Source organism: Oratosquilla oratoria, chromosome 20 (assembly GCF_046742065.1).
Source record: "Oratosquilla oratoria isolate Oo_2021 chromosome 20, ASM4674206v1, whole genome shotgun sequence".
Classification (NCBI taxonomy): domain Eukaryota; kingdom Metazoa; phylum Arthropoda; class Malacostraca; order Stomatopoda; family Squillidae; genus Oratosquilla; species Oratosquilla oratoria.
In genome coordinates this window covers 2,278,885-2,301,323 of record NC_134796.1, presented here as the reverse complement: position 1 = coordinate 2,301,323, position 22,439 = coordinate 2,278,885, and the positions used below count along the sequence as shown (strand labels likewise).

General features: G+C 39.3%; 3 protein-coding genes across 4 annotated transcripts in view; all 3 read left to right on the top strand.

Annotated features, from left to right (window-relative positions):
- LOC143036373 (uncharacterized) overlaps window positions 1-9,366 on the top strand; it is a 109,973-nt gene extending 100,607 nt beyond the window's left edge. The window contains exons 4-5 of the mRNA XM_076203630.1: window positions 3,195-3,383; window positions 3,979-9,366. Of these exons, the coding sequence (XP_076059745.1) occupies window positions 3,195-3,383; window positions 3,979-4,324 (535 nt within the window). The 3' untranslated portion in view covers window positions 4,325-9,366. The remainder of the gene's footprint in view (window positions 1-3,194; window positions 3,384-3,978) is intronic.
- A 7,860-nt stretch (window positions 9,367-17,226) lies between these two features.
- Window positions 17,227-22,439, top strand: part of LOC143036371 (uncharacterized) — a 180,563-nt gene continuing 175,350 nt past the window's right edge. Inside the window, exon 1 of one of the 2 annotated variants that reach the window (XM_076203627.1) lies at window positions 17,227-17,306. The gene's annotated coding sequence lies outside the window, so the exon portion shown is untranslated. Of the gene's footprint in view, window positions 17,307-17,479; window positions 17,520-22,439 lie in introns of those variants that run through there. The other variant, XM_076203628.1, reaches the window with a different exon arrangement.
- The window catches only part of LOC143036372 (calcium release-activated calcium channel protein 1-like), a 41,717-nt gene continuing 39,971 nt past the window's right edge, over window positions 20,694-22,439 (top strand). Inside the window, exon 1 of the mRNA XM_076203629.1 lies at window positions 20,694-20,757. The gene's annotated coding sequence lies outside the window, so the exon portion shown is untranslated. The remainder of the gene's footprint in view (window positions 20,758-22,439) is intronic.

Genomic DNA, 22,439 nt, shown 5'->3' with positions numbered 1-22,439 from the left:
AACATATTAAATACAAGGTAACAGAAGGTGGCGCGAGATTGTCCCAAAAAAAATGGAAGCGGTTGTGAATTACAGCCTGTAACAACCCAACTCCCCTTCCCCCAGAGACGCAGTAAGCAACAGCCTCGGCTGCTGAAGTTTGCGTCTCAGGTTCCTGTAACTAGAGACTGGAGAGGTAGTTGATGACTATGAGTTTTTGAGGGAACGTCGACAGCGCCTGTTGGTCGGTCACGTCACCAATGTACGGATCGCAGCTGACCAAGGCCACACGAAAAGCAGACTTGTATGTCTGCCTGTCTGTCTGTCTGTCAGAACGTCTGAAACTGGCCGAAGCCTTGCCTAATTACCTGCTTCCTTGCCTACCAATGTACCTACCATGCAGTCGAGCTGTGTGCTAGTCTGCACTTGCGTCTTGCATACCTCAAGTTTGCCAGCGATCCTTTTTGTCTGTCGACCAGAAGCTCTTTTTACCTCTTCCTTATAAGCCACACACTTACTTATTAATCTGCTAGGTTTTCCCCTGTAAGCCTGTACCTTCTGACCAACCCGTTGGCATCCCGGCTTTGACTGGTCCGGGCAGTTGTTCTTCCTGACCAGTTTCCACAGTGCCTGAGGCACTTCGGAGGCGTCCGCGCGTGGGACGTCATAAAGAATTTATGCATTCATGCCTTGAGATAAGTTCGATAATTACCGAAAAGAATAGTACGTTTTTCATTCGTGCATTTAATCAAAATTTATTAGAACCTCGATCCCGAAACTAGTTTCGTTCGATTCCACCAGAAATTTTACGTCAGGAAGCTGACTGAACCTAACCTACTTAATTAATCTTACTTATGTATATTTAAACTATTCTGCCGTCCTCCCCCCCTCCCCCAAAAAAAAATCGTTCATGGAACGAGCAACACAGGACGTATAAAACTGTTTTTTACGTGTTGACCAATTCTTCCCCACAGTAAAGTCTCGCCTACAAAATCTCATTGTTCTTCTCAAGTGTTTTGCTAGTCTCGAATCCTATACCAAAGTGGGCAGATTGTCACCAGATGGGTTCCGACCCTTTAATGGGAGTATTAGGTGCCGCAGCATAGAAAGATTTGATACGAACCAGAATAAGTAATAAAGATCTGAGCTATGAACGTTTAGATGGAAATATTATGAAACCTTGAAGGGATGGAAGGCATCTGACGAGAGTTCCGCGCGGAACCTCATTAATATGGTCGCGTTTGGGTTCTGGTCAGACGAGTTTATTCACGAGAGATGACTTCCTGTTCACCCACGTGAACCGGGTCGTAAACCTCACGCGGCCTCGCCAGATGTGCCCTGGATGACACCAAACGATGAGTTCCCGAGACCTGCCGACTGCGGACGGAAGGGGCAAGGTACAACGCGCGCTCCGAAGTCATATCACCAGACAGGGGAGGAGGAGGAGGAGGGACTGAGAGAAGGAGGGGGTTGCTGGACGGTGTCGGCGGGGCTGAGTCACTGAAGCGGCTGGAAAGAGGCATTTGCTTGTTTTCAGGCTGAGCACCCTCTTCTTCTCCTTCCTCCTCCATCGTCCGACCTATTTTTGTATTCTAGCTCATCAAATATTCATCATTCACACAAGCATAAGGCTATATTGACCCATCAAAGAATGAAGGTTCTTCCTAGCTTAATGAAATATGCTGGCGAGTGCATTCGTGAATAGGTACACGTGGGAGTTACGACACACAAGGTCTTGTATATCTGGCGTTTCCTTTAATGCACATACGTAGGTCCGTTCCTACTTCGAGCATATGCACTCGCCCCTTCGCTAGCGTAGGATGAGATGGGAGCGCCACAGAGATAGTGTGGGTTTGCGGCAGCAAGAACAAAATAATAAATCCTACCTGGTAAGGAAGAGGGTCATCAAGATAGGGGACGGTTCGAATATGAACAAAACTGCTTGATGTCAACCACAATAAAAGAAAAAAGTGCCACCCGGCATGGAAGATGTTAAATGTGTTTTTTTATTGTACCTGGCGTTCGATTCGTCTCCTAGCGGTCTGTTCCCCTCTCCTCCCAAACCCACATATAAACACCTCCCCTGCCCACTTTCCATATGTCTTTCTCCATGTCTCGCACGTATCCTCCCTCCTTGTCGTCCTCTACATTCCCCTTAGTTCCCTGACCCGCCATTACTCCTTTTTCCCCCACCTGACGACAAACGGCTGCTGCTGCCGCATCAGAATTGATCTGTGGCCCGACCAGCCATGTCGTCATCACGATCCGTCTCAACGTGGCGTGAGGAGTACCTAGACTCTGGGGGAAGGAGAGGAAGAAAAGATGGAGAGAGGAGTGGGAGGATTAGAAAAATTAAAAAAGGGACAAGTTTATAAAAAAAATATATAGCTAACCCCCTTCTGCATTACGTCGTTATAGTTTCTGCCTGTACGTACACGCTCTCACCGGGTCACAAACATTTCCAGTGTACAGTCTCGTACAGAGCATTTGGCTGTGATTTAAGGAATAGTTTGTTCTTGTTCGTGGTTATTCATATTAAATAGGGAACAGGAATCAACCCTTCTGCACATGAGGTGTCTAGAGATCTCGACATTTTCAAGGCTGAAGTTAGTAAAAGAAAGAAACGGGATAGTACAGGTTTTGTGTCGATCCTGTGAAACCGGTCATAGGTTGACACTGAAAGGTAAGAACCTCGCCTATCAAGTTCGGTTCACTTCGGGAAGCCAACGATATGACGTCATGAGGAGGTGCGGCAGTCGACTGCCCTGTATGGTCATTTTGTCTCATTAGCTTGTGGTTTGTGACGTCATACATATTTTTTTTCAAAGTGAATTATATGTTGCCTGTTAATACTGAATAAACATTCGCCTACCTTTCGCTTCCCTCCATAGTATTGATCTTTGACATTATTGAAAGTTGTTTTACTAGATAGTTTGACAAGAAGAAATTCATCCCATATATTAAGATGTGTAATATCTTTATTGGATCTCAGCTAAATAACTTTTGTATTTCGATTCGTTATGTATTACCTTCTTTTGTCTCTAATTTTCACAGTTTAGTTTTTTATCCCCCCCCATCTCTTCCTCGAAATAATGTTGGATTCTTTGTGTATTTCGATTTGTCATGTATTACCTTCATTTGTCTCTAATTTTCAGTATAGTGTTTTATCCCCCGCCACCTCTTCCTCGAAACTAATGTTGGGTTCTTATTTTCAGACGTGAGCTAAGCCTTGAGAGCTTGGAGGACAGCGTACTGGTTGGTGAGGAACGCGACGACCTACTAGAGGACAAGCATGGGTGTCCGGCGTATGTAGCACCGGAGATCCTGACCAGCGCTGCTTATTCTGGCCGTGCAGCTGACATGTGGGGACTGGGCGTCATGCTATACACCATGCTTGTGGGAAGGTGAGGCACCTCTATCAGTGTCAGAAGATATTGGGAAGGAATGGAAGGGGGTTGGTAGACAGTTTGACCAAAACCTTCCTTACCCAGGGAGGGGAGATAACTCGCACTTAGTATGGTGGCTTGCTGTACGAGTTTTGTTCATGCTAACACCAAGCTAATTTCTTCAGATGAGGACCAAGAAACCTGACAAATTGCTAGTTCAGGAGTAAGAATGAACATGATCGGTAAATTGTGTATTAAGAAATTTTAAACTGGTTAGAAAAAAATACAAGGCAGGTGTTGGTGGGTTCCACAAATAATACGGGTTAGCTCCAACAGAACCTTTTCTGATAAGCCATCATGTTAGTGTTTGGTTATGGGAAACAAGAGCTACTGGTAGTTCCAGGATTGTTATTCATTGTTTCATATAGATCCTTATCTTTTCATCTAAGTCGGTGTTTTAGCAGTTTGAAATTTAGTTCAACTTATGAAATGGATAATTTTTTGTTTTGTTTTTCTAGTACAATTAATGGATTTTTTATGAATATAATTAATATGGCAGTGTTTTAGTTATTTTTTGTAATTACTTCACTAATGATGCCTTCCTGTCTTCCAGATATCCATTCCATGATACAGACCACACGATGCTGTTTGCCAAGATCCGGAATGGCCACTATTGTGTTCCTGAATGGGTGAGCTCAAGAGCGCGACACCTCATCCATGCACTTCTTCGACGGGATCCACAGCTCCGTTTAGCAGCACAGGACGTTTTAGGACACCCATGGCTCACAAGGCCTCCTAGGGATGCCCCTCCAAGAGACCCCACTGACCACGCTGTGCCTCAAGTATCTCGTATTCCACCCCGGCTGCCTCATGCACACACCAAGGCGTCCCTGTCAGTGGCACCCATAGCACCCCCAGTATCCATGGTCTCGCATGCACCACATGTGCCCTGCCTGTGAGGAGCTGCCACTTCACCGCCCTTACAGCAGAAGCAGCAGCCAAAGACAGCCAGCAAAGCTGTGAGTCCCTACGATCCATGTTGTCGCCTTCGTCCCTCACCCACAACAAGAGCGTCCTCCAAATCTACAGCAGAGATTGGTGAGGACCGGACCATAAAAGGAGGAACAGTAGAGACTTGTTGTGGCTCATGACATCACATCATCATTATTGTTGTCGTCATCATTCATGTGCAGCGTGGAAATCGCTGCCACACCCGTTGTCATCACCCTATGTGTGACAACCTTCTTATGATGGCAACTTCACAGAAGTCTGAAATGCCATGCCAGTAACACACAAGCAGAAAAGAAGGAAGTGGGTAAAGGAAAAGAAGAATAAGATGTCTTTAAGGATGATATGGCGAGAACAGTTGGTCGGGCTTGCGGGTGGTGCATGTCAAACAAGATAACGAATTTAGATCGAATTATGGAAAAGTAACATGAGTGACCAAGGCTTGTATGTGTGTATGTATTCATTTGTGTCTTCGGGACATTTGTATGAATGGTATGAACATGTACTCATGAACATATGTTCACATGTGCATATTCTGGTTGTGTGTGTGTGTATAGGCACACATACTTGTGTTACATATGTGTAGAGCCAAGTGTGTAGTGCTGTTGAGAGAAAGAGAAATTATGTAATTCTCAGTTATGCTTGCTGGCAGAATGCACATCAGTTTCAGGCACAAGATAAGAAAAAATATGATTAGTCAAAACTATCTTTGAAAATTGCCAACAGTACTGCCAAAGTCTTTTTAACACTACATTTCCTTTCACCTGCTTCACACACACTGTCACCATTATCAATTCCACCTCAATATCACCATCACCACTTCCACAACCACTCAGTACTGAAGATGAATAGACAGTTGTGTTTTTGGGTGTTTTGAATGAAAATGACATTCAGCCTGTGATATGAAATAATCTTTGACCCCTTCATAAACGAACTTGAAAACATTCTCTAATTTTCTTTATTCAATAAACTGATTTATTATTTGTTTATTTGTGTTACTGCATTTTTCCAAACTTGATACAAAATTAAGAATACATAGGAGAATGGATAATAAAACCTTGGTTACTACAAGACCTAGTTTTGTGCATGTGTGTGTATATTTGTGTGTGCATGCGTGTACACTTATAAGGAGCCTTGCGTTTTGTTGAACTTCAGTGTTTCATCATGAAAAGGTAGATTTTCCAGTTTTATAAGAGGAGAGGAAGAGTTTAAATGTGTTTGAGATGAAATGCCTGAGAAGTATGGTAGGAGTTACTAGGCATGATATAATGAGAAACAAGGAGGTGGGGATGGAAAAGGAGTTGGGAGATAGCAATGATGAAAGAGTAATGAGCTGGTTTGGACACATGGAAAGAATGAGCGAAGAGAGATTAGTAAAAGAGGTGTGGAAGGAGTGAACTTGTGGCAACCAAGGATGAGATGGATGGATGGGGGTAAAGGGGGCACTGGGAAAGAGGGGAATGTCTGTTGAGGAAAGAAGGGAGAAGACAGAAGATAGGGGTGAGTAAAGAATGGTTGTGTATGGATGATGCTGTGATGCATGGAAGGGTGTGGGTGGGGGATGGCAGAGATGAGGGAGTATGTGTGAATGATATTTTGATGCACCCCGAAGGGATTTCTCCCTGTCTTCTCTTTTTCTGCATGAGGGGACAGAGAGGGGGGTTGCCAATTAAATGAAGCGGCCTTGCTGTGGATGTGCTGTGTCTTGCCACATTGCTTCTGACCCAGGGCAGTAGGTGAGATGCATGAATGACCTGTCATCCAGGAGGACCCAAGAAAAGAGGAAGGGAGGGAGGGGTGGTGAATGGGAGTGGAGTATGTAGGGACGAAATGGGTGAGAGATGATTTATGCCTTTGACTATGGCTACCTCCCTTGTAAGGGGGAAAAAAGCTGTTGGTATATGTATGTATGTATGTATAAGAGAAGAGGGGAGATGTCTTCAGATGGAAATGCTTTAAATTGAAGTTCACTTTTCAATATATCCCACGTTTTGAAACTGGATAGCTGCTGGGCCTTATGTCTTTAGAGAACATATTGTGAACTTCAGGACTTTAAAAGACACTTCTATGGTTGTAGGGTCCTTTAACAAGTCAGTGACCCCAAAGGCTTTGTTTTGTCAGCAACCTCATCCAATAGAAGTTGTAAGCTCCTGAGCTTCAGAGATGTATATGTCGCCACAACAGAATTGATGCCACCTGTGATGAACATGATTAATTGATAACTAAAATAAGTTACTATACAAGGGGTAGGTGCTTAACTACATAAGTGCTTACCCATGATTTTCAGAGTACAACATAATTTATTAGGTTCTATAAACTAAGTGCAATGTCATTACAACCTGCTACACAATGATAGACTTTTTCTTCCCCTTTTCATGAAGAGTAGTAGGTGCAATTGCTCCTTGTCTCCTCCTACACCCAATGTTGGATTCCCCTTTCATTTTTTCACATGATTCATTACCTTCCACCTTCCCATCATTATTTTTTCTAGTAATTATTTAGTTATGAAAAACTTTTTTTTGTTTCTTCATCAACCATGTTCTACGTTAATTTTCAGGTGATCCAAGTTTGACCTTTGGCATGAAAAGTAGAGCAGTGTTACATGGAATTTTTGCAACTTTTTCCTTTTTCTGTGTATCATTATACATCATATTGGTTTATTGTCCTTCAGTGATATTTTCATCCTTATAGGAAGAAGTCATATGTAGTTTTCCACATATAGAATATTGCATCATGGAATCAACTGAAAGCATGCTCTGAGTCGCTCAGAGATTGTGAATGTGACCATAAATCCCATTTGTACAGTGTCCCCAGTCTGTCTCTAACTTCCTCATACAGATTATACATGAATTGGTCATCATACTAGGAATGTTGAAATCATACAAAACACAACTTGAATATACTCAACATTTTCGGGAACTTAACATAGAATTATAGTCCCGAGTACCACCATCACCACCCATGTCTCTACTCCTCGTAGGAGACTTGGCTGTATCATGATAAGCAGTGGTTTAGGGTGATATTCATATGAGAGTATGAAATGCAAGTTGATTTGCTGATGTTAGTTTTGAGAGATAGATAATAAAAGGCATTATCCAATTTTGTTTCCTGATTTCTCTGTTTCCTTTCCCATTATGGTGCAAGCATCGGATACAAGGGAAAGACACTTTTTCTGCAAGCAATGGCTGATGAATCCAGAGTATGAAATTAGGAACATTTACCACTAGTGAATGTTTTATATAGCTGTGTAATATGCATTACACCCTGTGGTGAGGGGGGTCAAGAATACTGCCAAGTTCCCCTGCATGTCGTAAAAAGAGATTAATGGGGCAGAGTGTGGGGACTATGGACCCTCTTTTTTGTATTTTTCTCCCACAAAGAATCGAAGCAAAAGTTTGCTTTGGCTTGGCCACCCTCTTATTAGGGGTATTGAGGCCTTTGTATGTATGTGTATATTATATGCATTGGTTGTAAGGATATAGTTATGCCAGCAAAGTCAGATATATTTTTTGCCTTTAAATTTGTGTCAAATCTTAAACCTACTCCATTATTTTTGCCATTTCAACATCATAGACTTAGGTTAGTTTAAGGTTCAGCTGTGTTAGCTCTGGAAAAGATTGCTGTGACAGGAGTGGAGAGATTGAGTTTAGCACCAGGCGGTCATCAGGGTTTAACTTTAATGTTAGTTTTATTTGCATTGCTATGCAAAGCCACCTTATCTGTGACTCCTTGAAAAGTAAGGCATGGTTACACAATGACTTACTGTAAATAGAAAGTAAATGCTTGATATCACTGTAAGCTTTATATATTTTTTCTTCATTTCATTTTTTCTAATGAAGTAAGCTTGGTACTCTAGAAGCAGTGGCCAGGTTGATGTACATCATGTTACCGAAAAGGTAGCATTATTTATCATGTACAATTTGTGTTACTAGTGTGTGTGTGTGTTTGTATATGTGTGAGCATGTGTGTGTGTGTATAATTGATATTTATGCATTGACGTGAGATCAAGAAAAGCCAAAACATCAATGAGGAAGTTACATATTCATTGATGACATTGTGGTAAGATTGTAAATGTAATGGTTCATCATTGTGTAAAAGATAAATAATAAAAAAAATAATAATGGTAAAAAAAGCATTAACTTGTGTATGTGTGTACATACTTGCACATGTAGCTGTGTGCATGTTCATGTTTCTTCCAAGCTAAATATTGATGTGTGGTATTTATTGAATGTTCAAGACAAACCAGGTAGATACCTAATGGCAAAAATGTATTCAATTTTGGTTGGAGGAAGACAGATGGAAGGATAACTTTACATTTCTATGTGAAGGCCATTGCAATGAACTGAATTATGCCATTGCTACTTTTCCTCCCAGGTTTGCCCTGAGAAGAAGCATGAGAATGATGTGCCATGAATTACAGGCATTCTTATATACACTGAATAAAGAAATGGGAGTTAAGCATATTTACATTTAGCTTGAATGTTACGGATGGGAATACATCACTAGTATACTATCCAGTTCAGAGGTGGATCCAGCCTTCTGAAGTTACCGTCTTCCTAAATTTGGAAACTAAACACTACATACATACTCTTACTAAAGGCAGCATCACACAAAATAATAAAGGTATCTTATGTTGTCCCTCTTGTAAAAGAAATGGGGAGAGGACACCGTCCGCTCCTAACCGTCTTCCAGGAGATGGTGAAAGATGGCCTGGATCCGCACCTGTAACCTTGTTCCTTCCATCACCAGTGTGCATATCCATCACTGTTCCAAATACACCGCAACTCCGCACTTTGTAAAGTGTTGGTTTTATCTGGCATAGCACTACAGTTGTTGTACAACTTCTATCTGGTCTTGTAAAACACCAAAACTTATACAAACAAGGAATGCTTGTGCTCTTGAAGCACTGCAACAGAGCTAATGGAAGGAAGTGTGCTTGTCAGTTTGTATATTGTTATATCATACAAAAATAAAAGATTAAATGTACTGTATATACATGTATATAATTAGCCATGAAATAACACTGATTTCATAAAAAAAAATCTTTCATTAACCTTTCTGTTGTGCTGCAATGTCCTGCTTTAATTAGAAAAAATTAGGTAAACACTCTATACTAGATAAAAGTGACATTAGCTATTAGAATAAAACTAATAAAAGTTGTAATAATGATTATACAAGGAAGAGAGGTGACAGAGACAATGCCAGGAGGCATGTAGCTACAGTTGAAGATGTCACCTTTTCCCTATACACTGACTGTTGGGATAGGCAACAGTCACTGCTATGAATTGGAGAGAAATACAGGACTACAACTAAGCAAATGTAAGACCAGCATCATTCCAATTACACCACTAGTACACAACAACAATAATAAAAACCCTTACAAACCAGGGGGGAATTATATCTTATCAGCTTCTGTTCTTGGGGACATTGTTTGGCAGTAACTGGAAAATTATTCTGGCTGATACATAAGAGAGGAGGAGTTTGAATGCGTTTGAGATGAAATGCCTGAGAAGTACAAGGAGGTGAGAACAAGAACAGGGGTGGAAAGGGAGTTGGGAGATAGGGTTGATGAAAGAGTATTAGGATGGTTTGGACACATGGAAAGAATGATTTTAGAAATATTAGTAAAAGAGGTGTGGAAGGAGTGAACACGAGGGAACAACCTAGGATGAGATGGATGGATGGGGTAAAAGGGGCATGGGAAAGAGGGGAATGTCTGTTGAGGAAGGACGGGAGAGGACAGAAGATAGGAGTGAATGGAGAATGGTTGTGTATGGATGATGCTGTGATGCATGAGGGGGAGTGGGTGGGGGGTGAGGGATTATGTATGAGAAATAAATTGATGCAGCCCGAAGGAATTTCTCTCTGTCTTCTACTTTTTTGCATGAGGGGATGGAGAGGAAGTGGCCTTACTATGAATGTGCTGTGTCTTGCAACACTGCTTCTGACCCAGGGCAGAGGACAAGATGCAGGGATGACCTGTCATCTAGGAGGTGCCAAAATAAGAGGGAGGGAAAAGGGTAGAGGGGAGTGGAGTATGTAGGGGATGGAATGGGTGGGAGTGGTTCCTATGCATTTGTCTTTTGGCTATCTCCCTTGTAAGGGGTGAAAAAACCTTTGGTATATGTATGTATGTATAAGAAATATACCTAGATCAGGTAGTTTGATAGTAATATATATTTGTAAAAGAAATATATATATACATGGGAGGTATTGCAAATATATGAGATAGGAGGAAAGCTTTTAAGAGCAATCAAGAGTTTTTACAAGAGTAGTAGAGCTTGTTTAAGGATTAGGAATGGTGAGAGTGAGTGGTTTCAGGTAAAGGTGGGACCTTGTCAGGGATGTGTTATGTTGCCCTGGCTGTTCAATTTATACATGGATGGGGTAGTGTGAGAGGTAGCAGGTCAGGGACTGGAAATGGTTAAAGAAAATGGAGAAAAGTGGGAGATAAGCCAGTTGTTGTTTGCTGATGACAGTGTTTGTAGCAGAATCAGAGGAGGGATTGAGGAAGTTAGTAACAAAGTTTGGGAAGGTGTGTGAAAGAAGGGAGTTGAAGATAAATGTAGGTAAAAGTAAGGTGATGAGATGTACAAGGGGAGAAGTGGCAGCAAATTGGAAGTGAGTATTAAGGGAGAGAGACTGTGGCAAGAAAGGGAGGAGTGTAGGTGGAGGTAGAATGTAGATTGTAAATGCCTTGGGGGGGATTAAAAAATGTAATGAGAAATAGACATTTGGGAATGGATGCTAAGAGGATATTGTATAAAGGAGTGATTGTGCCAACAGCACTGTATGGCACAGAAACATGGAACATAAGAGAGGAAGAGAGAAGGTGTTTGAATATGTTTGAGATGAGGTGCTTGAGAAGTATGATAGGGGTTACTAGGCTGGATATAGTGACAAATGAGGAGGTAAGGAGGAGAATGGGGGTGGAAAGGGAGTTGGGAGATAGGGTTGATGAAAGAGCATTGGGATGGTTTGGATACATGGAAAGAATGAGTGAAGAAAGATTAGTAAAAGAGGTTTGGAAGGAATGAACATAAGGGGATGACCTAGGATGAGATGGATGGATGGGGTAAAAGGGGCATTGGAAAAGAGGGGAACGTCTGATGAGGAAGGATGGGAGAGGACAGAAGACAGGGGTGAACGGAAAATGGTTGTGTATGGATGATACTGTGATGCATGAGGGGGAGTGGGTGAGGGATGGGGGTGAGGGAGTATGTGTGAAAAGTAAATTGATGCAGCCTGAAGGCATTTCTCTGTCTTCTTTTCTGCATGAGCGGATGGATAGGGGGGTGGTATGCTGATTTAATGAAGTGGCCTTGCTGTGGATGTGCTGTGTCTTGTGACACTGCTTCTGACCCAGGCCAGGAAGTACCAAGATAAGAGGGAGAGAAGGGGGTGGATGGGAGTGGGGTACGAGTATGTAGGGGATGAAATGGATGGGAATGGTTTCTATGTCTTTGTTTTTTGGCTATCTCTCTTCTAAGGGAGAAAAAGCCTTTGGTATATGTAAGAAATTATACAGAGGAGAAACACAAAATTACAATCACTGGTTAGACTAAAAGGGTCATTCTCTTAGCAAGTTGAAACTGATGACAGTTTAAATCACTGCTATGACACATAACAAGAATCATTGGAAAAGTTACAGTACTTGAATTTCTATGGTGCAGAGGAAACTGAAGAAGAGTTGTAGTTTGAAATTGAAAATCCATTGAAACTAAAATGCTACAAAAAATTATGATGCAATCAACAGGCAATGATAAAAGAAAATATTAACATTATTATAGTTGTAGCTGGATGCTTGCTGGCCAAGCAAGTTAGGGGTCAGTACATTCGTTCTTCTTTGCATTATCTTAGTATCCAATTTGCAATTCCATCCAATATTCATTAATTGATCCATTATTTCTTTTTGCGTTGTTGTTATTTCCTTCATGGGGGAAATCGCACATCACTTCCTTCATCCCAATGCTGTACTTTTTCTCTAGTGAAAAACCGACTTGAAATGATTGTTCATGACTTCGGCCATTTCTCGATCTTCTGTGTATTCTGTATTTCCTTGGCGTAGTTTCACCATTTCCTGTTTATTTCTAAGTTTACTATCCACATATCTATAGAATAGTTTGGGTTGATCTTTACAATTTTCTGTGATGTCTTTTTTGTAGTTTTTTTTTCTGTGCACTTTTACATATTCATTTATATGGTTAATATATATTTGCCATTTTCTAGGTTTATTTTTTTACCTTTTCTCATCTTTAGCAATAGAGTGATTGGGAAGTGTGAAGTTCCAGGAAAAAATCGTAGTGGAGAGATGATGGTAGATATGTGTCTAGAGTTGATGATAGCAAATACAGTGTTTAGGAAGAAAGTCGAGCATAAGTACACATGGGAGAGGGTGGTGGATGGAAGGGCGGTGGGTAGAAAAAGTGCAATTGACTAAAAAGCAAACATGGCCTAAAAGAAAAAAGAACAACTACAACAGCATTACAAAAACATCCATAAACTGATAAACAATAATCAGAAAGAAAACTGAGAAAACAAATATAATAGATGGGAAAGGGTAGCAAAAATTGTGGAGACCAGTAGCAACGTTACTGGTTGATTGATGTCCAGTGGGAGAGAATGGTCATTTAATCTGCTCACTGGGTGTTTGATTCATAGTCAGTGGTAATCAACATCACTAAGGACTTCTCAGAGGATGAAGACATTCTATTTTGTGTCAGTCATAATTCTAGCTTACTCAAGTAAGTTTGAGTATCTCTGGTTGATATCTTTTAGTTGCAGTGCTGGGTCATTATTGTTAGATTACCTGTGTTGCAAAAGACAAAGTAAACCATTAGTCTCTGTATCTTTGATGTTATTGCATAAACAATTGTGTTGCAGGTAGTAAATTTCTTTGACAAAATTTGTAGCCATACACATCTGATTTCTTACCTAGTGGGCCTCCCACTCCCACACATCAAATACCAGGGGATAGAAAACCACACTCTGCTGATACTCCAGCCATTTTTATAAGTAAGCACCATGTAAATGAAGCAGCCCTGCTGTGGATGTGTTGTGTTTTGCTGCATTGCTTCTGGGCAGGAGACAGGGTGACCCTTCATGTACGAGGAGCTATGATAATAACAATGTGTGGTGGATGGAGATGGAATGTTTGGAGGTGGGTGTATACCTTGGCCGGCTACCCCTCTTAAAAGAGGGAAAAGGACCTTGGTATATCAATCAATCAGCCATTTTGAGTCTACTGCTGACAAAGGCCTCTCTCATACCTTTCCATGACTCGCACGACTGTGCCAACCTCTGCTAGGTCACTCCTGCAAACTCCTATATCTCATTCCCCTATCTTCCATCTGGTCTCTCTCATACACACTTCCCATCTCCCTGCATCTACTCAGTAAAGTTGTTTCATCGATCATAATTTGTTTGCATTAACTTGCCTGCCTAATAGCAAACCACAAAATTGAAGTTACAGTTACCACACTCTCTATAGGCAGTCAAGCAAACTACCAAGATCCAGACAATCTCAATGCACTAAAAAGAGTAAACAATGTCAACATGTGACCCATCTCTAAAGGTTTTATTGTTAGAGGACGATGTCCCTAGGGCCAAGAAAGACATTCAACATACTGACAGTTATTCCAACCCAGATAGCACAATGTTGATGGGCCTATGTTGAGTCACCAACTGTGCATTTGTTGGTTCACAGGCAATATTCGCCAATGGGCTGAATGGGCTGACACTGGCTTGTCCAGTGGTCCAAGGTTGGCCTGCCAGCAATTTCTCTTCCATTGGGCCAGTGTCGGCCCATCAACGATTTTATATTCTATCAGCCCAACACCAGGCCATCAGCTATTTGTCTTCCATCGACCCCTAGTTGGGTCATATGTTTTTTTTTATATCCATTGGCCAATATGTGATTGTCACCATATCAGCTGACACAATGTCAGCCAATGAGTACCTTACAGCTGGGATACATGTTCTCCAAAGGTGATTACTTGCAGTAGTTCAACTCATAAGTAGCATGGTCAGCAAGAAACAGTATCATCTCAGCTACAAAAAGCTAGGGAAGTAAACACATCTACAATATTTAATATATTGTTTATTGAAAATAAACACTAGAAAGAAGAAAGACATTAGAGTAGTAATAGACTACAAGTTCTCAGAACATTTAGTTGAGAAGATAAACAAGTCAAACAGTATACTGGATATTATCAGAAGAACATTTGAATATCTTGACCAAACTATTCCCAAAGAGTATACTGCTCTGGTGCAGCCTCACCTAGAGTATACAAATCAGATCTGGTGTCCTCACCTGATCAAAGATGTGAAGGCAATTGAGAATGTTCAGCATCATGCTACAAGAATGGTACCGGAACTAAGGGGATTAAACTACAAGGAAAAACTCAAGAAACTAGAACTTCCCACATTGGCTTACAGAAGATCAAGAGGCAATCAAATTGAGGCATACAATATCATTACCCAAAAGAATGAACCGGATTGTACTAAAGGAATTTTTAAGATGAGGGAAACATAAAAAGAAGAAATTCAAAGAAGATCTACAAAATGGGATCAAAGCTCAATAAAAGGAAGTTTACTTTTTCAAATAGGGTAGTTAACAATTGGTAATTAACAATCAGATAATTTTTTGGTGGAAAGTAGGTTGAGAATGGAGGATAGGAGGAGAAAGAGGAAAAGGACAGAAGGTACGGAGATGCTTAGAGTGAACTGCTTAAATGAGAAAGAAAAGAAGGAGTGTAAGAAGAAACTGAGAGAGGAGTGGGAGTGAAAGATAGAATAGAACTAGGAGTGGAGGAGGAATTGGGATGGTTCAAGGAGGGAGTCACAAGGTGTGCAAAGATGGTGTATGGAACAAGGAGGACAGGAAGAAATAGGAAGGGTTGTGAGTGGTGGGATGAGGAAGCAAAGAAGGTTGTAGAAGAGAAGAAGCGAGCATTCACAGATTAGTTACAAAACAGAATGAGAGAAGGCAGTAAGAGGTTGATGGGTAGAGTATTTTAGGGAGGTGCTAAATGTGAAGGAGGATAGGGAGAGAAAGGTAGTTGCAGTGGGAAGCGCTTACAAAATGGCTGTGATGAATGAGTAAAATGGAGGAGAAATAAAGAAAGATGAAGTGAAGGTAGTTGTTAAGATGATGAGAGCAGGCAAGGCACCTGGGTTGGAAGGATGTCATGCTGAATGTCTGAAAAAAGGAGGTACAAAGATGTTGGACTGGCTGGTGAGGTTATTTAATGTTTGTTTAAGAGAGGGTAGAGTGCCGGAGGACTGGAGGAGTGCCTGTATAGTTCCACTTTACAAGGGAAAAGGGCACAAGTGTGAGTGTAGTAGTTTCAAAGGGATCAGTTTGTTGAGTGTAGTTGGGAAGGCTTATGGGAGGGTCTTGTTTGAGAGGATTAGGAGACAAACAGAGGGAGTAATTGGTGAGGAACATTGTGGGTTTAGGACAGGGTTGCGTAGATCATATTTTTGTGGTAAGACAGATATGTGAGAAAGATATAGAAAAAGGTAAGGATGTTTATTGGGCTTTTATGAATATGGAAAAGGTTTATGACAAGATCATGACCAGGGGTTGGATCACGAAGGGTAATATGCATACCTTGGGTCAGGTCACTTGGTCAGCAATTTGGATGAAATGTATAGCAATCTAACTGATCTAATTACTAATGCACAAAATACATTTATCCCCTTGAAGTCAATACGGAAAAATAGTAATACTCCCAAATGGATGACGGACAGATTGAAACATGAGATCGGAATGAAAAGAGGACTTTACGTAAAATAAAGAAAAAAACAGGGAATCACACCTTACATCAAGATATAACAAAATGGCAAAGCTGGTTAAAAAGAATACACATACAGTGAAACGTAATTATGAAATTAAGTCAAGGTAAATAACATCGTAAAAAACTAGATGGAAAAATGTTACGAGTGGAGTTCCTCAGGGTTACGTTCTTGGGCCACTTTTATTCATAGTATATATAAATGATATAGGGAATAGGGGACCAGTACTCATATGGGTAAAACAACAAGGAGCTGGAGGGAAAGGTCTAATTACCTTGTTGCCTGGTGCCCTGATTCACAAGGCTTGAATTATGCTCAGATCATTCATAACTGTTCTCGGACCATACCTGAAACATATACCATACTATGACAAGCAAAACAAAACTGGAAATCAGTTTTGAACATCAAACATTGTTATACTAAGCTAAACCTCTGAAGGGCAAAAGGGGAGGTCAGAACAGTCTGAAGAAATATTTTATCACGGGAAGAGTAGGCCCATGCGCTCCTTTATTTTTTTTTTTTTTTTTACATCAAAACCTGCTGAGAACCTGAGATATCGGCATGCAAGCACATACACTGAGCGATCTGTGTATGGCTGACACTTGGCAGTGACAGATTCCCGCCGAGATCGTTCAAACTTCAGACCACGGAACTCCGCCCACTTTTGCATTCAGATAAGCTACACGACGATTTTGAGAACGATTTAGACCATCGTTGCGTGCTTGGGGCCGCTAATTCCTGTAATATTCGTAAATAACGTACTTATATTACTAAATGATGAATACTTAGTTACGATATATTAATTTTATAATGTAATTATAAGTAACTCGTGAAAATATGTTTATTTGTTTAAGTTATCTGATCGAAATGTCAACTTTAAGAATATAGGTGTAAATACACGTTATTTTCACTAACGTGGTAATATCAAGTAATTGTATTACATTTACAAATCTGTGATTACTGACAATATAGTAGTCATCATGAATAAAAATCAGGGTTTACAGGGCGATATTATTAAGATCTACACAATCAAAGAAATTATTTTAAATTCTTTGGTGTAAATAACTTGAGTTGTGCAAAAACATTGGTTTCTGTGTTATGCCTTTGTGAAGTTACAAAGTAATTAGATTTGAGGTAAATAACAAAGTGAATAAGTTGAACAGTCTGGTATTTATATTTATCAGCAAATGGAGCCTAATATTGTTTACAATAACAAGTTAATGCAAGTTTATGTTGAATTTAAAGACTAATCACAAAGCAAATTTTCCTCCGAATTCCCAGTCTGCAATGACAGTTCGTAATCTTGGGAATTACCCACGCCAGTGTTGGATATTGCTTTATTTGATTGTAAATAGTTACCTAACAAGCGTTTGGTCAGTAGTTGCAATAGATTTAAGTTCGAAACTGCCACGTATCCATAGGCAGGGATAGAATATTTCGAAATCACAGTTGGGATTCATCAAGATAAGATTGATTATAGGAAGTCGAATAAAACAAATTTGATGTACTTAAATTAATTCCTTTATGACTGTTGTGATTTGTCCTTTTTGTCCAGTTGAACATTTGCTGGTTCTGCTCCAGTAACATGCAAAAACAATTTTTTTTTGCACCCTAAAGAGATTATTTTTTCTATGGAATGGTTGCTAGGTATTGTATGTTAGGTTAGGAGCTATTGGACAACATAATGATAATTATCTGGTTAGATATCTATGATGGCGTGTTCAAGGAATTTTACCCATATACCACCTATGCTTTCCTATGTTATTTCATTACATTATTCTGTAGTTCTCACTTTGTCATAGCTTAAATGTTATTTAAGGATTGCACAATGACAGTAATCCTAGAGCATATAATGTCCCATCCATAAATGGGATTCACAAAACCTATTTCTCCTGATCTAAATATGGCAGAATAAATTTTGTGGTCTTTAAAGCTAATCATTTGAAATGAAAATATTAAAGACAAGTCTCCTGTATTCCATTGAAACAAGTTCAGAACAAAAGATTTAAGGTAGAAAATGGTGACATGTGACGTGTCAGCATAAAGTTACTCAAATGTTTGTCATCATAGTGGTATTAGATTTTGTAATGAATTACCTTTTATTATTTTCACAACTAGTGGGTCATAATTTAATGAAGTAATAGAAAAATATAGTAATGCTCACTATCCCACTCCCATTCACTGTGAAATTAAAAACCTGGTGGAGTAAAGGCTTGTCAGTTGCAGCAAGCTACCGTTTTTTGTTAGGACAATGTTGGGTTGCCTGGCTAAGGCTGTCGGAAACCAACGAGAGACAGCCTACAGTGGGTCAAGGAAATTGAACTCCCAACCATTTGAGTTCAACACAATTTTTAAATTATAGAATGTTGATTTATATTCATTTCCTTTCAAGTAGACTGAACCTGACATACCTAACCTTGTGGAGGGGATCTTCACTCTCTTGGGTCATTATCAAACCTAATCAGAGATCTGTCATGATCTCCTTTAGTTCTAAAGGAGAGGCCACTCAGTATCAGGCTTCTGGTTTTATGATAATATATTGCTCTTATCAGGAGTGTTAGTTTGTTATATTTAGAATTGTTGGGAAAAAGATGGATGACTTCTGTATTTTATTAGGAACATGCCTATTTGCAGTAGATACCACAAAAATAAGTGGAAAAAAGCACATCTTAGATAGAATACAAAATGCTTCTCATTGACAGACCTGGCACAGGTTCATTCTAAGACCATTTTTCATCCATATGAAATTGGAGAAATGTGTTGTTCAAGATATATTTTTTATTGGTAATTATGCTCATGCTCGAGAAACCCAAATTTACAAGGACAGGGCAGGGTTAGGGGGTATATTAATTAGATGCAAATATGAATTGCTATTTAAAGAACACATATTGGCAAATGTGCAGCTGAGTTAGGTGAGGTTTACTCAAAGGGTCTTCATGTGCATTGTAGTACAGTTAATGAAGATGTAAGAGAATGAAGTATGGATACACAACTAATCTTTATATATAGTACCAGAGTGCTTTTGGGTATTTGGCACCCAATGTTTCAATAATCATCATCATATCCTCATATGAGTGTTAATATCTAAATATAAAGTGCTAGTTTGATAAGAAGAGATAGCTGTTCAGTCAGAACCATGCTTTATTTTTGTGTGGGTAATCAAGTTTCTGGATAGCTGAACGGTGCTCAATGATTACAGTGTATTGATATCAGAAGGAAAGACAGATACAAAGTGTGAATTGGTATTATAACTACCAATTTGATGACTACAGGTTCTTTGATAGTTTAGCATTTAACAGAGAGTAAGACTAACTAGGTAAAAGATTAAGGTAGCTTTCATTAGACCAGCAATGTGAGCAACCCCAACTGTTGTGGCATTAGAGAAAAAAAATGATAACTGATTTTTTCATTTCAGTGGACAAAAATGTTATCTCCTGTGTTATTTTCACTATGAGGGGAAGGTTATCTTAATTCACTTTGTGAGGGTGTGAAAGGAAATTTTTACATTTTTGTCTTTTAATGTGCGAGGCCCCAGGAAATGGGGCAACTGCAGGATATCCAACAAATGTTCTAAAATGCTGACAGTGCTTAAGAAGCACCTTTGCTATTTGTTTGCATTTGATAGATTAAAAAAAGAAATGTACTGTACTCCAAAGTATGTATTTCTTCTTTCTCCTCCTCTCCCTTCCCCCCCTCTCTCTCTCTCTCTCTCTCTCTTTCTCTCTCTCTCTCTCTCTCTCTCTCTCTCTCTCTCTCTCTCTCTCTCTCTCTCTCTCTCTCTCTCATATATATATATATATAATATATATATATATATATATATATATATATATATCTTCCTCTGTTTCTCTTCCTCATCCTCTCTTTCTCTCTCTCACCTGCTTTTTTCCTGTTTCAACTTAGGTTGAAGAACTACCTAATCCTGCTGTCATTCTAGTTTCTTAACCACTTTGGTACGATGATGTCTATGTAGGTGTCATGAGGCATGACTGGGTACTTTAGGATGCTGGCATCGGCATTGGCATCTTGATTAATTATATTTTTCGTAGTTGTACATGAGTTTCCCCCCCAGATTCTGTGAAATGGTTTCATCACATTTTCTGTGTTTATTATTACTCTGAGTGAAAGAGAATGAGTAATACAGCAGTGACTTTATATTTTATAATGCAAATAGTGTGACGCATCGTACGTATGGCAGCCGATGCTGCACGCGAGAATTTGAGTTGTACTGAAGTGGTTAATGGGAGGACTGAAAACATGGTGTCCTCATGTTGTGAGGTTATAGTTTGTGGTTGAAAGGAAAGAAATAGTATTATTGCACTTAGATACAGATTTTATTTGCCAGTTGGTTGTTTATGAAGTCAGGCAGTGATAACAGCAGGCACTGGATTTCTTGTGTGTATTATCAAAAGAAATAGGAGACTGATTTTTAATTTACTTGATGAAGGAAAGATAATGGATGATATGAAACCAAGTTTTCCTATCATTAGAGTGGAAGTTAAAAGATAAACAGGGTTTATCTTGATATTTGAATTTCCTTAGGGGCAACTAAAGATAAGTATTGGGCATTGCACTCAGTGTCATGGTAAGGAACAGAATTTCTTTATTGATCTCTCTAGATTTTTAAATGTTAATCTGCAGTAATTTTAGATACCTGGTGTGTTATATTTTTTGGGTAAAATTTTACTTTCGACCATTGTAGGAATATAGCAATACAAAATTAGATTGTAATTTTGTAAATTAAAATGTATGAACGAAATATGCAATTTTGTGTGCAGAAATGAAAATAAAAACGTTGCTAAAACAGATTTCTTAGTAACGAAGTCGTGTACGACGAAGGGTACGCCATGTTTGTTATGGTAGATGCCGACGTCGGAGAAATGAAAGGACGATAAATTTGTCTAAACTAAACTAACCTAACCTAACCTAATCTAACCTTACCTAACCTGTGTTTAATAAATCATTACCTGCAAATTAGATATCATCTGGCTGGTCCTCGTCGTCGTCGTCGTGAGAGACGTTGGTGGGCTTTTCAACCACTCTCTCAGCTTTTGTATGGCTATATTCCTCCAATGGTCGAAAGTAAAATTGTACTGGTTAGGTTAGGTTAGTTTAGTTTAGTTTAGTTTACTTTACTTTAGACAAATTTATCGTCCTTTCATTTCTCCGATGTCGGAATCTACCATAACAAACATGGCGTACCATTCGTAGTACACGACTTCGTTACTTAACCCTAGATTAAGAAATCTGTTTTAGCAACTTTTTTTTTTCATTTCCGCACACAAAATTGCATATTACGTTCATACATTTTAATTTACAAAATTACTATTTAATTTTGTATTGCTATATTCCAACAATGGTCGAAAGTAAAATTTTACCATTTTTTGTAGATACTGGAATTATTTTTACCAAATTATAAATACTGGTTTGTGTTGTAGATATTTAAAAGAAAAATGAAAATGCATCTTGCCTTAAGATTTCTCGTAAGGCATGTATTGTTATGAACATTATCTCATAGGAATTGTAAACCCAGCATATGATTTGCCGCTGAAAATATTGTGCACTAAAGGAGCTTCCAACAGCCGCAAACACTTATAATGCTACTTGTTAAAATGATTGTCTCATATACAAGGTATGATTTCAACATGGTGGAACAATCTCTTTCTGACGAGAATTATTTCAGGTCAGTTATGGTAGGCAGTGATTTGTACTCTGTCTTGCACAAGTAGATTTGGGTGCATTTTTGTTTTGCTTGCTAGTGATTAATGATTAGGTATTGTTTACAAGAACATTCAAATACTGGTGTGAAGAATTTGGTCATAATTGACACTTTCACCTAGGCAAACGGCTTAACTCGGTATTGCTTGGCAATCCTCTCAGCTGAATAAAATCACATCACATGTACAGTAAAATCTAGTGAAGCACAGTTTAATCATGATTACTTGAACTCATTCAGGACAAAGCATCTGTTATTAGCTTGAATAGAATCCACAAAATTTAACGGAAGTATGGTTAATTGAATTAAATCAATTGGCATTAACCTGAAGTATACTTATAAAATATATGACTACAAGGAAAGGGGTTGTTGCAGTAATTAGCTTTAACTTCTGGAGTCTGGAGTAGCCCAATAAAATTGTCTTGTTATATAAAGCTAGTGTAACATTTGCAAGACAAGCCACACAGCTAAATGATTTATTGTTTATTTTTGCTTCTAATGTACACTGTAATTGAACACACTGAAAATATTTCAGATAATTCTTTATCATG